This window comes from Chlamydotis macqueenii, chromosome 16, assembly GCF_036417535.1.
Source record: "Chlamydotis macqueenii isolate bChlMac1 chromosome 16, bChlMac1.mat, whole genome shotgun sequence".
NCBI lineage: Eukaryota > Metazoa > Chordata > Aves > Otidiformes > Otididae > Chlamydotis > Chlamydotis macqueenii.
The window spans coordinates 48,615-62,874 of NC_141571.1; the positions used below are offsets into that span (position 1 = coordinate 48,615).

The 14,260-nt window shown below is 44.4% G+C and overlaps 1 protein-coding gene across 5 annotated transcripts in view; it reads left to right on the forward strand.

Moving 5' to 3' along the window:
- LOC147598668 (endoplasmic reticulum-Golgi intermediate compartment protein 3-like) overlaps positions 1–14,260 on the forward strand; it is a 29,827-nt gene that overhangs the window by 8,659 nt on the left and 6,908 nt on the right. For 2 of the 5 annotated variants that reach the window (XM_086760696.1, XM_086760697.1), the window contains exon 8: positions 325–396. The exons of 2 other annotated variants lie outside the window; for them this stretch is intronic. In XM_086760696.1, coding sequence (XP_086616822.1) covers positions 325–354 — 30 coding nt within the window. In that variant the 3' untranslated portion in view covers positions 355–396. Of the gene's footprint in view, positions 1–324; positions 397–7,881; positions 10,069–14,260 lie in introns of those variants that run through there. One more of the 5 variants, XM_086760694.1, reaches the window with a different exon arrangement.

Sequence of the window (14,260 nt, forward strand, 5' to 3'; positions counted from 1 at the left end):
GGTTTAATGGAATGTTTGCAGTTCCCTTGATCAAGTTTTCAAAGTGTGAAATTTGTAGTAAAGGCTTCATAAAGAGCTTTAATTTCAGCCTGATTTTTTCCCCCTCCTATCACTCGCTCTATTTTAACCTGTGCCACTGAGATAAAGGTCAGGGGAGAATGTGAATGTGCTTTGTGAGAGCAGCTGGTGCTTTTGGAGAAAAACAAGCAAGCTTTTGAGCACAGTTTTTACAGATGAAGCAGCACTTCTGTGAAAAAAAAAAAAGCCTATTTTTTCCCCACAATATTAATTGTTAATAATAAAATATTTTGCTTCTTCCTGCAGAACTTGTTTTGTGTGCTTAAAATAACATGACAACAGCAACCTTACTACAGCTGGGATTTATAACTTCACAGCTGTCGTAGTTCAGCCCCAACGGGGACCAGACTACGCAGTCTCTCTCTCACTCCCCCCACTCTCCGAGAGAATAGGAGGAGATTTGACAAACAAAAGAAAACCAGGAAAAAAAAAAAAACCAAACATGCGGGTTGAGATTGAACAAAAAGTAAATTTAACAGTAATGACAGAAGAAAACAATAGAGTGATGGAACACAAATACAGTATAATAGCTCACAACAGATCTCCACATCCAGTCTCTTCCAACTAGGAGGACCTCCCTTCAGCACCCTCCTCACTTATATACTGAGCATGATGTCAGATGGGATGGAATAGCCCTTTGGCTAATTTGGGTAAATTAACCCCAGCTGTTAGCTAATTAGTTAACTATCCCAGCCATAGGGGCTACCAGCTTCAGTTCTCCACCCAGCTCAGGTAAATATTAACTCTATCCTGGCCAGAACCAGGACATTATCCACCCCTTATTCCATACCATCTACATCATGCCCAGATCCTACACTTTCCAATTAATCATCAACTTTTTCTTCCTTTTATCTACTTGTATGCAGACACACAGATGTAACTCTCTTAGTCCATGGTCCATCCTTTCAAAAGGTCTGTTGAGTTTATCCAGTCCATAACTTTGGGCTCCATCTGTCATAACAGGCTCTCAGCATAGGACAGATGACACAGTGTTTCCTCAGGTAGTCTGTCTGGTGCAAGTGACTTAGCAAGTTCATAGTCCGGAGACTGAAGATCTGTTGGCAGGTGCTAGTAGCAAGAGCCAGTTCTGGTTGCATCACTGCTGCAATTTTTCCTATTTTATTAAAGTTCATTCTTTGTTGGTATAAACGATTTTACTATAATACTTTTGACACAACATAAGTATCTCAGGGCGTGGAGCAGGAAGAAGCAAGGAGGGACACATAATAGCTAGATAACGACATACAGTACTGTATAGTAACTGACATCAAGCACTTCAAATTATTGGCTCTTTTCACCTAAAATTAGATCTCCTTGAGGTACACATCGGACTTTCCCATCCTCCTGCATTACCCACCAAGTACACCCAGGTCCTTGAGCAAAAGCAATTCCATGCATGGGTTTGCCTTTGCCCAAGGGAGAAATGACCCAGACTGTCTTCCCCAGTATATTCCTTACATGCACCACAGGGACTTTATCCCCTTCTACAGTATGTAGAAGTTCAGATTGGGCAGGGCCAGCTCGATTGGTGGACCCCCGAGTGTTGACTAGCCAAGTGGCTTTTGCTAAATGTTTATCCCAATTTTTGAAGGTTCCACCACCCATTGCTTTCAGAGTTGTTTTCAGCAGCCCATTATACCTTTCAATTTTTCCAGAGGCTGGTGCGTGATAGGGGATGTGGTATACCCACTCGATGCCATGCTCTCTGGCCCAGGTATCTATGAGATTGTTTCGGAAGTGGGTACCATTGTCTGATTCAATTCTTTCTGGAGTGCCATGTCGCCATAAGACTTGTTTCTCAAGGCCCAGGATGGTGTTTCGGGCAGTGGCATGGGGTACAGGATATGTTTCCAGCCATCCAGTGGTTGCTTCCACCATTGTAAGTACATAGCGCTTGCCTTGGCGAGTTTGTGGGAGTGTAATGTAATCAATTTGCCAGGCCTCTCCATATTTATACTTCAGCCATCGTCCTCCATACCACAGAGGCTTTAACCGCTTGGCTTGTTTGATTGCAGCACATATTTCACATTCAAGGATAACCTGTGCAATAGTGTCCATGGTTAAATCCACCCCTCGATCACGAGCCCATTTGTATGTTGCATCTCTCCCCTGATGGCCTGAGGTATCATGGGCCCACCGAGCTAAAAATAGTTCACCCTTATGCTGCCAGTCCAGATCCACCTGAGCCACTTCAATTTTAGCAGCTTGATCCACTTGCTGGTTGTTTTGATGTTCTTCAGTGGCCCGACTCTTGGGTACGTGGGCATCTACGTGACGTACTTTTACAACCAGATGCTCTAACCGGGCAGCAATATCTTGCCACAGAGTGGCAGCCCAGATAGGTTTGCCCCGACGCTGCCAGTTGCTCTGCTTCCATTGCTTTAACCATCCCCACAGAGCGTTTGCCACCATCCATGAGTCAGTGTAGAGATAGAGCACAGGCCATTTTTCCCGTTCAGCAATGTTTAAAGCCAGCTGGATGGCCTTCACCTCCACAAACTGACTCGATTCACCTTGGCCTTCAGCAGCTTCTGCAACTCGTCGTGTAGGACTCCACACAGCAGCTTTCCACTTCCGATGTTTTCCTACAATACGACAGGACCCATCAGTAAATAGGGCATACCGCTTCTCATTTTCTGGGAGGTTGTTATATGGTGGGGCCTCTTCAGCACGTGTTACCTCTTCCTCTGGTGGCTTTCCAAAATCTTTGCCTTCTGGCCAGTCTGTAATTACTTCTAATATGCCTGGGCGATTGGGGTTTCCTATTCGGGCCCGCTGTGTAAGTAGTGCAACCCACTTGCTCCATGTAGCATCCGTTGCATGATGCGCAGAGGGGACCCTTCCTTTGAACATCCAGCCCAGCACTGGCAGTCGGGGTGCCAGGATGAGCTGTGCTTCAGTACCAATCACTTCTGAAGCAGCTCGAACTCCTTCGTATGCCGACAGGATTTCTTTTTCGGTTGGAGTATAGCAGGCCTCAGATCCTTTATATCCCCGGCTCCAAAACCCAAGGGGTCGACCACGAGTTTCCCCTGGTGCTTTCTGCCAGAGACTCCAGGTAGGGCCATTCTCCCCAGCTGCGGTGTAGAGCACATTTCTTACCTCTTGCCCTGTCCGGACTGGCCCGAGAGCAACCGCGTGAACAATTTCTTGTTTAATTTGTTCAAAAGCCTGCTGTTGTTCAGGGCCCCATTTAAAATCATTCTTCTTTCGGGTGACTTTATACAGAGGGCTTACAATCATACTATAATTTGGAATATGCATCCTCCAGAAACCCACAACGCCCAGGAAAGCTTGCGTTTCCTTTTTGTCAGTCGGTGCAGCCATAGCTGTTATTTTGTTGACTATATCTATTGGAATCTGACGACGCCCATCTTGCCATTTTATCCCCAAAAACTGTATCTCTCTTGCAGGTCCTTTCACCTTACATCGTTTTATGGCAAGCCCAGCTTTCAGGAGGATTTTAATTATTTTCTCCCCTTTTTGAAAAGCTTCTGCTGCTGTGTTGCCCCATACGATGATGTCATCAATGTACTGCAGGTGCTCTGGAGCGCCACCCTTTTCCAGTACAGTCTGGATCAGCCCATGGCAGATGGTGGGGCTGTGTTTCCACCCCTGGGGCAGTCGATTCCAAGTGTACTGGACGCCCCTCCAAGTGAAAGCAAACTGCGGCCTGCATTCTGGTGCCAATGGGATTGAAAAGAACGCGTTGGCAATATCAATGGTGGCATACCACTTGGCTGCCTTGGATTCCAGTTCATACTGAAGTTCTAACATGTCTGGCACAGCAGCACTGAGTGGTGGTGTTACCTCATTCAGGCCACGATAGTCCACTGTTAACCTCCACTCTCCACTTGATTTTCTCACTGGCCATATGGGACTGTTAAAAGGTGAGTGGGACTTGCTGATCACTCCCTGGCTCTCCAGCTGATGAATCAGCTTATGGATGGGGATCAGGGAGTCTCGGTTGGTGCGATACTGCCGCCGGTGCACAGTTGTGGTAGCAATTGGCACCTGTTGTTCTTCAACCTTCAGCAACCCCACAACAGAAGGATCCTCTGACAGACCAGGCAAGGTGGACAACTGTATAATTTCCTCCATCTCCAAAGCACCTACACCAAAAGCCCACCGATACCCTTTTGGGTCCTTGAAATACCCCCTTCTGAGGTAATCTATACCAAGAATGCATGGAGCATCTGGGCCAGTCACTATGGGGTGCTTTTGCCACTCATTCCCTGTCAGGCTCACTTCAGCCTCCAATACAGATAGCTGCTGGGATCCTCCTGTCACTCCAGAAATACAAATGGGTTCTGCCCCATTATATCTTGATGGCATCAAGGTACATTGTGCACCAGTATCCACTAGAGCTTTGTATTCTTGCGGGTCTGACGTGCCAGGCCATCGGATCCACACAGTCCAATAAACTCTGTTATCCCTCTCCTCCACCTGGCTGGAGGCAGGGCCTCTCTAATCCTGGCCACAGTATTCATTATTCATTTCTTTTAAATATGCATGAGAGGTCCCTTCAAGAGGGTCAGAACTAAAGCTATTCCTTCTACGCTCCCTATTGGAGACTGGTGCAACAATTTTCCGGGGAGAACTTCTATTTGCAATGGTTTTTCCACGCAACTCACGTACCCGCGCCTCTAGGGCAGAGGTAGGCTTCCCATCCCACTCCCTCATGTCCTCTCCTTGGTCACGCAAGGTAAACCACAGGGTACCTCGCCGCGTAAACCATCTCTCTTGAGCAGGGAAACGTTTACTCCTAATAGCTGAAATATTGGCCCGTACCGGTGGGGAATGGGACATATCTGCTTTGAATTGCTGGAACTCCTGGGATAGTTTCTCCACAGCCGAGACACAGGCCCTTAGGGAGGAAGACAGGCTTTCCTCGTACTGCCGGAGTCGGCCAGCCAGTTCATCCACTGTTTCTTCCTCTCCATCTTTCCAGGTCATAACTGCCAATGAGTTGGCATATGATGATGGTGCATTTCGAACAAACTTCCGCCACATTTGTCGTGTGCACCTGACTTCATCTGGATCCTTAGGTAACTGATCATTGTCCAGGTCATCATAAATAATCTCCAGCACAGCTAATTCCCTCAGGTACTGGATACCCTTCTCCATGGTAGCCCACTTGCCTGGATGACACATTATATCCTCCTTGAAAGGATACCTCTCCTTCACACCTGACAGGAGTCGCCTCCAGAGGCTGAGGGCTTGTGTCCCTTTTCCAACTGCTTTGTCAATGCTTGCTTCTCTAGAAATGGATCCCAGTTGCCTAGCTTCTCTGCCTTCTAATTCCAAGCTATTGGCCCCATTATCCCAGCACCGCAGCAGCCAGCTGATAATGTGCTCCCCAGGATGACGGCTAAAATCTTTTCGCATGTCTCGCAGCTCGCTCAGGGATAGAAATCTGGTGCTCACTGTCTCCTTTAGGAGTTCTTCCCCTGAGGAAGAGCCTGCCTGCCGAGTTCTTCCTAGGCATGTAGCAAATAAACCTTCCTCTTCTTCCTCCTGCTCCATCCTAAAAGGGGCTTCTTCTTCCCTCACTAAACGAGCTGACTTCCGCTTCCAAGTCTTCTTGGATACAGGGGCAACTGAAACTAGCACAGGTTCACCCTCTGATTCAGCTGCAATGCCTGTTGCTGGGGTTTGAGTACCTACATTGCAGGTCAGTTTGTTCTCCCTCACACCATGCCACGTATTAGTATCTTGCCTTAGGGTAAATCTCGGGAGGAGATTCCCAAAAAGTGGGTTTGCAGCTCTAGACAAGACTTGGCACACATTCAAAATACATAACAACAACATCATAGTGGCTTGAATATCCCCCAGATCTTTAAAGTTCTCAAAAAGTGGCTTAACTACCCTGGAAGTGAAAGAATTCGGGAAGCTGTCCACATAGGAATACCAATTTATCTCTAAGGCCATTGATGTCACCATGTCATAGATGTATATGGCATAGTATAACAGAAGGATAATTCTCATCATTTTCCCTGAGGTGATAAACACCACCACTGGGAACACGTAGTACATATAAGAGCGTAGACAATACAACAACATAACCAACCACTGCAACATCATGACCAATAACTGACAACCAATACAACAAGCACGTATAAACAAATTTGTTTCAAGCAAAAAAAAAGAAAAAAGTCAGATCTGTTATTATCTCAACCCTTCGTGCCCCACGTTGGGCGCCAAAATAACTGTCGTAGTTCAGCCCCAACGGGGACCAGACTACGCAGTCTCTCTCTCACTCCCCCCACTCTCCGAGAGAATAGGAGGAGATTTGACAAACAAAAGAAAACCAGGAAAAAAAAAAAAACCAAACATGCGGGTTGAGATTGAACAAAAAGTAAATTTAACAGTAATGACAGAAGAAAACAATAGAGTGATGGAACACAAATACAGTATAATAGCTCACAACAGATCTCCACATCCAGTCTCTTCCAACTAGGAGGACCTCCCTTCAGCACCCTCCTCACTTATATACTGAGCATGATGGCAGATGGGATGGAATAGCCCTTTGGCTAATTTGGGTAAATTAACCCCAGCTGTTAGCTAATTAGTTAACTATCCCAGCCATAGGGGCTACCAGCTTCAGTTCTCCACCCAGCTCAGGTAAATATTAACTCTATCCTGGCCAGAACCAGGACAACAGCATGTGTCTGAGTTAATAAGAAGGCGCTCTGCATTGCATCTGTTCTCTGTAACAGGCATGAATGCAAGCTGGCTGTCCTGAGAGCAAGTGCTTTGTGTACATAGAGGAGGGGGTGAGGTCAGGATAGCTCTCTGACTGCATGTGCCCCAGAAGTCTTGTACAACTGAACTGGAAAAGGAAGGGCTTACACTGGGAAACTACAGGTAACAACCAGAAAGTTGTGAGCTGCAGACTATCTAGTTACAGCAAACCTTTTGGAGGCAGAGTTAGGAACATGAATGTTTTGAGGACAGTGAAAAGGAGTAGGAGGAGGGATGATGGGCAAACTTTCCACTTTCTGGGAATTCTGTCACATTATGGAATGAGGAGTGAAGGCTCCTAATACTCTTCTTCATGTGCAACTGTTTTCAGCTCTTGGGATCCCCCAAATCTGTTACGGCCTATTGAGAGTCCTCAGTGGCTCGCTCTCAGGTACTTTTCCCATCTCACCATGAACCCACATAAACGTTTTGCACTTGCAACCCCCTGGTTTTGCAGGGCATTCAGCAGTTCTGCTCTACTGTGAGAAAAAATGCCTGCCCTCGCTTGCTTCCACCAGCCGTGTCTGATGGCCCTTGTCCCTCTGTAGGAAAGGAGGGAAGGGTCGTTGCCCACTCTCTCCCTGCCTCTCAGAATGTTGTAGACTTTTACTGTGCCGGTCTGCAGGCCCTGACTTTCCCCCACTGAAGAGTCCCACCTTACTCAGATGGTCCTGTGTGGAAGCCATGTGACCTCTGCGCTTCCTTGCTGGCTTTCTCTGAACCTCTTGCAGTTCAGCTCTGTCTGGGGGTACACGACTGCACCCAGGATTAAGGTCCAGGCTAAGCATCGTGTAGGCAGTGGTGTAAGGATTTTCTTCCTTTTGTTCTCTCCTGCTTTCCTAGTTATTCGTAACATTTGATTTCCTCCCCTCTGCTTTTTTGTTTCCCCAACCTTTTTCTGGGCAATGTTTTCATGGCACCAACCAACAACCAAGGAGTTTTCCCTGACCCCTGAGGGAAATGGACAGCTCAGAGCCCGGTCTTTTTTTTGTACATGGAGCTGAAACTGTTTCCTGCCTCAGTATAACCTTTCTTTTCATAATATTTTTTTTTTTTCAGTTTACAGGAAGAAGGAGGTTTTTTTCCCCTTTAAGTACAGATAAAGATCTTGACCAGTACTGGTCAAAGCTCTGGGAGCTCCCCTGGAAATACCTCGTTTGGATCATAATTCCACCAAAGAACTGATGTGCCTGTGATTTTTGATCCCTTTGATAAGGTCTACCTTAATGCTCAGTCCTATTAACAGACTGAAGAGAATGTCACGCAGGGTGAACTTGCATGTCTAAGAGAAGTCTGACTGTTCCAAACTCCTACCCTCATAAACCACATTAACAATCCCATCAAACGAATAATTTGACCGGAGCTATTTGGCACCAAAATGTGATGACTGATGGTATTTGTCTCCTGCCGATGTGAATCAGTAGGGAGCAGGGTGGTGAACAAGAATGTCAGTGCTATGGCAAGTTCATTCCATGGCACCTCTCTCCTTGCCTTATGGCAGAGGAGCTGTATGACCTTTGTCCAGCTGATGGGTACACCTCAGTCCATACTTTTTTTTTTTTTGGTGCCATTCAAAGTTAGCACACCAGCTTTTCAGTTCCTTGCACTGTTACTCTTTGCTTCTCTGGAGGGTTCCTGTAGTTTAAGAGATCTCCAGCTGGGGAATCTGCACAGGGCTCTTTGTGATGGTGCCGAGGGTCCTATTGAGAAGCACTTGGTAAATCTGACCCTAAATGGAATCCTGATTTGAGCTTCTGAGCTTTTCTCCTGTGCTTGGAGTTAATGTCCTCAAAACCCTAACTTCTCCCTGAGTAGAAGCAGGTTGAAAGTGCTTTTTTCCAGAAATAAGAAGAGGAGACACAGGGCTAACACACAGGCAAACCAGCACCAGCACTGAAGAAGCTGCAGTTCTACTTCTGTTTAGTTTTGTTAGCTTTAATTGTGTGTACCTCCATCTTTCTGTCCTTTTAGTCCCAGAAGAAGTCTTATTTGTCAGGGATTATTCATTGCTTGTTTGGGCTTCCATTTCCTTACACAGTTGTCTCTCCTTGCCTATGTTTTTCTTCTCACATCCTCATATTTTGCCCCTCGAAATTGTTTGCCTGAAATAACGCCTTCTAGATTGCCGTACTCATCCTCAGGGGAGGACTGACAGCAGCAGCTGAGTGTGAGAGCAATCCAGGGAAAAGGCAGGGAGCAGCCTTGCCCAGAGGAGTTCATCCCATTTCTCACAGCCACGAGCCTTGGGCTTGGCAGAAATCCTTCCACTAATCCGGAGAAGATCACGGCTCCTGTTTAGGCTAGGAAGAAAAAGACTGAAGTTACCTACAGGTTTGCTAACATCAGCTCAATGCAGTTCCTTTCCTCATCAGCAGCATGCTAAGGAGTAGCCACTGAAACCAGCTCGTCAGCAATTGCTCTTCAATGTTTTACCTTTTGAAATGCTGGGGGAGTGGGTGAGCCTCATGAAGGTCCTGCTGCAGAGTTACTGCATACCAGGTTTTATTAGTTACAACCACATTTGGATGTCCTGAGTGATTTATTGCCAAGGGGCTGTGTGTATGCGTTTTAACGCAGACGTGTGCATTGATGAACGGGAATGAAAGTTTAGGAGCAGGGAGCCTGCGAATCTCTTGCTCTCAAGAGCTGCAAGCGCAGGCTCTCCTCCTAGGGTGACACCTGCTGAAACAGATGCAAACCCCCTTTCACTTGGGTTTGCCATTCCAGATGTCCTGAGGGGTTTTCATAAAAAGTCAGGCCCCTAACACCTCAGACTTTCTCAGAAAGACATGTGTTAGCCGAATCTCATGTGATCCCAGAATTATTTCTTAGGTGTCCTTACAGCCTGGTAATCTTTATCCCCTAAAGCATCTCTCATGGTCTCCTAATAATTGGGTTTTGGTTGTTTTTCTTTTTTTCAAATAAGTGTTGGACATGTCAGTCCTTTTATCACAAGTTCTCCTCCCTGTCTATGCAACAGTCCCGTGCCTGAAGTTACAAGAACACTGGAAATGCTGAAAGACTACAACTGTGTTTTTTAAAAAAAAAAAAGTTTGTCCTTTTTACTTTGTTTTGTTTCTGCTGCATGGTGTTAAATCCCAGTGACATTATTTTTCTTCACTCACTGTTGCTTGCATGGATGTTTTTCTGTGTAACCTCTGTTCTCACATTCTTTGGATGTTGGTTCCGTGTTTGTACATATTTATCCACATGGACCCAAGCTAGGCGAAAGCCCACCTGAAGCCTGCTAAAGGAAGCAGAGGAGCCACAGGCCAGCATTGCAAGGAGATTCCTGTGCAGAGTTTTGGAGAAAGAAGTGTCTTGAAATAAATAAAAGCAGGGAAGGTCCCACTGTCACCTCAATCGGGAATCAAACTCCTTAACACCAACATAGCACTAAGAAGCAGGCATTCTTTATGGCGGCGCCAGATGCACAGGGGATCCTTCCACCTAGCGTGCACGCCGGTCTGAAAATACAAATGGAATATATTCAGTAATTTCATATACAATCATGAGCAATTCCTGGAATATTGATACGTAATCATTAGTGTTCCTAGAAATTGTTATCATATGCCCCACCTACTTGCACATGCTCAGTCTTTTGAGTTGGGGGTTGTCAGAGTGCCCCCTCCTCGAATCTGCTCCTTCAACCTCCCTTAGAACCTCCATCTATGGTCTTGACAACAGGTCATGGTGTTCCTCCATCTTCTCTGCCTCCAAAGGACTGCTTTCACATCTCATTCTCGAGGCCTACCTTTGTTCTACTACCCTTCTTCATTGCCCCAGATATGCTAGGCTAACTTTTAACAAACCAAATAATACATTTTCTTAACGATTCTAAAACTACCTGTTCCCTCTAAAGATTAATAGATTACACATAAAATCTAGCCTATGCGACTACAGTTTCATAGTTAGCAAAAAATCACCTCGTGTTGGTATTTAATTTTCAAAAATCATATTATTCTAAAATTACATTGATTAATCCTCTTTATCATAACATTTCCCCGCTTTGAGACTTATTTAATTTTTTCAGTAAGTCTCATTTACTTATAACTAATCTCTATAATCAGTAAAACAAAAAGTATTATTAACACTACTACTAAAATTCTTTTGATAGATTCCATATTTTGATATGATTTCTATAATTCACTAAAATGAGCTTTAAAGGTCTTGTTTCTTTAGAAATCCATTGTTTCTGTTTTGGAGGCGGTGCTTCCATTATATTGACTCTTATATAATGAATCCAAGAATGAACACCTTCCCATTTAAGGGCTGTATGTGGTATTAGAAACACCTGATATGGTTTTTTCCATTTTTGTTGAAGAGATTCTGATTCCCAAATTTTCAGGTACGCATCATCTCCTGGTTGAAAACGGTGAATGGGAGAAATCTAAAGAAAGAAAGAGGCTCTGTGACAGTTCCATATCCTTTTAAAGCATTCAGAGTTCTTCCGAGGGATAGCAAATACAATGTCATTTCATTATCCCCAGGAACAGTCAAATCTTGAAGAAGGGTGGGAGCCTGATAAAGTTTTCTACACATTAACTTATAAGGACTAATTTTAGTCTTAGATCTGGGTTGAATCTTGATTTTCAAAAGTGCCAAAGGAAGAGCATGAGGCCATTTTAAAGATGTTTCCTGATAAATTTTACTTATCTGTCTCTTAAGTCTTGTCAACTAGATTGTGGCCTCTAATGAGTAAATCCCATTTAATTCCCAGAATTTTGCTCAGTAATCTCAGCTACAAAATGAGGACCTCTGTCTGATAAGATTCTTTGTGGGATTCCAAACCGTGGTATTATTTCCTTCAACAGATTTTTAGCCGCCTCTCTTGCCTTCTTGGTGTGACAGGGAAAAGCCTTTGGCCATATCTACTAATACCAATAGGTATCTACATCCATTTTGTCATGGCAACTCTGAAAAAAATCAATCTGCCAACCATTTCCAGGCAAGTTTCCTTTCTCTGAAGATCCTGGGGGTGGTTATTTAATATCTCTAGGGTTGTTCCTTAAACTAATTTCACACTTTTTTTTTATTACTGATTTTATTAACTTTGTCATCCTAACACTAATCACCTGTCTCCTTAAATTGCTGAACATTGCCTCTATTTCTCAATGAATTTTCTTCAATTTATTCCAAGCATCAATTGCAGTGAAACCACAACTTGATTTTTAGGAGTAATCATCCATAATTTTTAATTTTTATTTGAGTTAAGTGATTTAGCTAATTCCAGATCAACCTTACTGTAAGGTACTGAACTACTACAGGGTGTTTGTTGTTTGAATCTCATTTCTTCACCTGGTATTATTGCCGTGATGCCTTTTTCTACTATCTCCCTTAGCTGTTTGATTGGCTAATCTATTTCCAGTGTTCACTGGGAAATTCCCAAATTGGTGGGGTCTGAAATGCATTATTGCAACTTCTTTAGGTTTTCGCACCACTTGGAGCAATTGCAAAATTTCTTCTCAGTGTTTGATGAATGTTCCTTGTGCTGTCAGCGTTCCTCTCTCTTTCCATAGGGCTCCACAAGCATGCACTACTCCAAAAGGATACTTTGACTTAGTCCATATGACGTGCGGAAAACGGACTCCACAATCTGTAAGATTGTAAAGTAGGTATGTTTATTCAGCGCTGGGCAGCACAGGGGGGTAGTCCCACCAAAACCGTGCGCGCCTTATGTGGCAACTCACTTTAAATTTATACAACCAAATGTTACATATACATAAAGTTTCACAATACGCCTATACATATGCATGACCTATCCCCGCTTCGTATTAAAATTAGTCCCAAGGGGTCATTTTCATAAACTCCTCCTGTCTGGGCTTGCGCAGTGCCTCCTGGTGGTGGTCGTCGGGGGTCGTGGGGATGAAGGCAGGTGACTCCTCTTCGTCACCGCTAGTAACCTTTTGTTCTTGCGCAAACTCAGTTATCCCTTGGCTTTCATTCAAGCTGCAGGGTCGGTTTTAGCTGGTTCTTGAAGCGACCCCCCTAGTCCTTACCGGGAACTGTCTTTCGTGAAGAATTGCAAGACTTTCTGCTTCAAATAGTTTGCACAATGGTTAGCAAATTATTAAGCAAGTAGTTAACAAAACATTAAGCACTATTTATCAACTTGATTCCTTAGGATGCACAGCAATAATTAATCAATGCCATATCTATTAAGATTTCTTTAACTCCTTCTCTCAGTCCCCCCTTTTCTAGAAAATTAGTAAATTCTTTTACTGTCAGCTATGTTCATCATTTGTAGATTTACCAGGATTACACAAACCTTAATCCACATTCTACCTTCTCAGTTTAAGCTTTAGGGGTCCCTGAACTTCAGAAGTCCAGAGTTTTTGTGGTGCCTTTTTTTACCCTAGTGTGGTGTATCCAGGCATTCTGCTCTCTGATCTTAATTGCTGTAAAGGAGGTGAGGAGTACCTGGTATGGTCCTTCCCACTGTGGTTCCAAGGTTTTTTCTGCAAGAGACTTTACATATACATCATCTCCAGGTTGTATATCATGCACAGGTTCATCTAGACCTCTTCCCCGGGTCCCAATTACATGCTTTCCAATTTTATTGAGCTGTTTGCCCAATGCCACCATGTAGGAAGTCATAATTTCATCCCCAGCTTGCGTAGACATTCCCCTCTGTATTCCATAGGGTCGTCCATACAAAATTTCAAAGGGACTCAGTCCTTCCTTTGCCCTTGGTCTCGTTCGTATACGCAGAAGGGCTAAAGGGAGTGACTGAGGCCACGTTAAGTTTGCTTCTTGTCCCAATTTCACAATTTGCTGTTTGATTAAGTGATTCATTTTCTCTACTTGGCCACTCGACTGAGGGCGATACGGGGTATGAAGTTGCCAATCTATACCTAAATGGTGGCTGATTTGTTGCACTATTTTTGAGACAAAATGTGGTCCTCTGTCTGAGGATATGGTTGCCGGAACCCCAAAACGTGGTATTATCTCTTGTACCAACACTTTAGTTACCTCCCGAGCCTTGGCTGTCCTAGTTGGGAACGCTTCTGGCCAACCTGAAAAGGTATCAGTTAATACCAGCAAATAGCGATACCCCCCTTTTCTTGGAAGTTCTGTAAAATCAACCTGCCATTGTTGTCCAGGCCCATTGCCCTTCCCAATCTGGCCCATTTCTGGTTTGGGAGTATTTTTTTGGATTAGTCTGGAGGGAAAGGTCACACTGTTGAGTCACCTGTCTCACTGTGGTATATAAGTTTCTAGCCACGATTTCCCTTATCAAATGTTTATACAGAGCCTCTGTTCCCCAATGCCTTTTTCTATGTTCCTCCCGTATCAAGTGCCACAGTAAACAAGAGGGAATAATTAGTCTTCCCTGTGGGGTATAAGCCCACCCCTCTTCATTATATGACCCTTCCAAGTCTGTGATAAGTTTCTGATCTTCCTTGGTATATTCTGGCTTACCTTCTAGAGACATTTG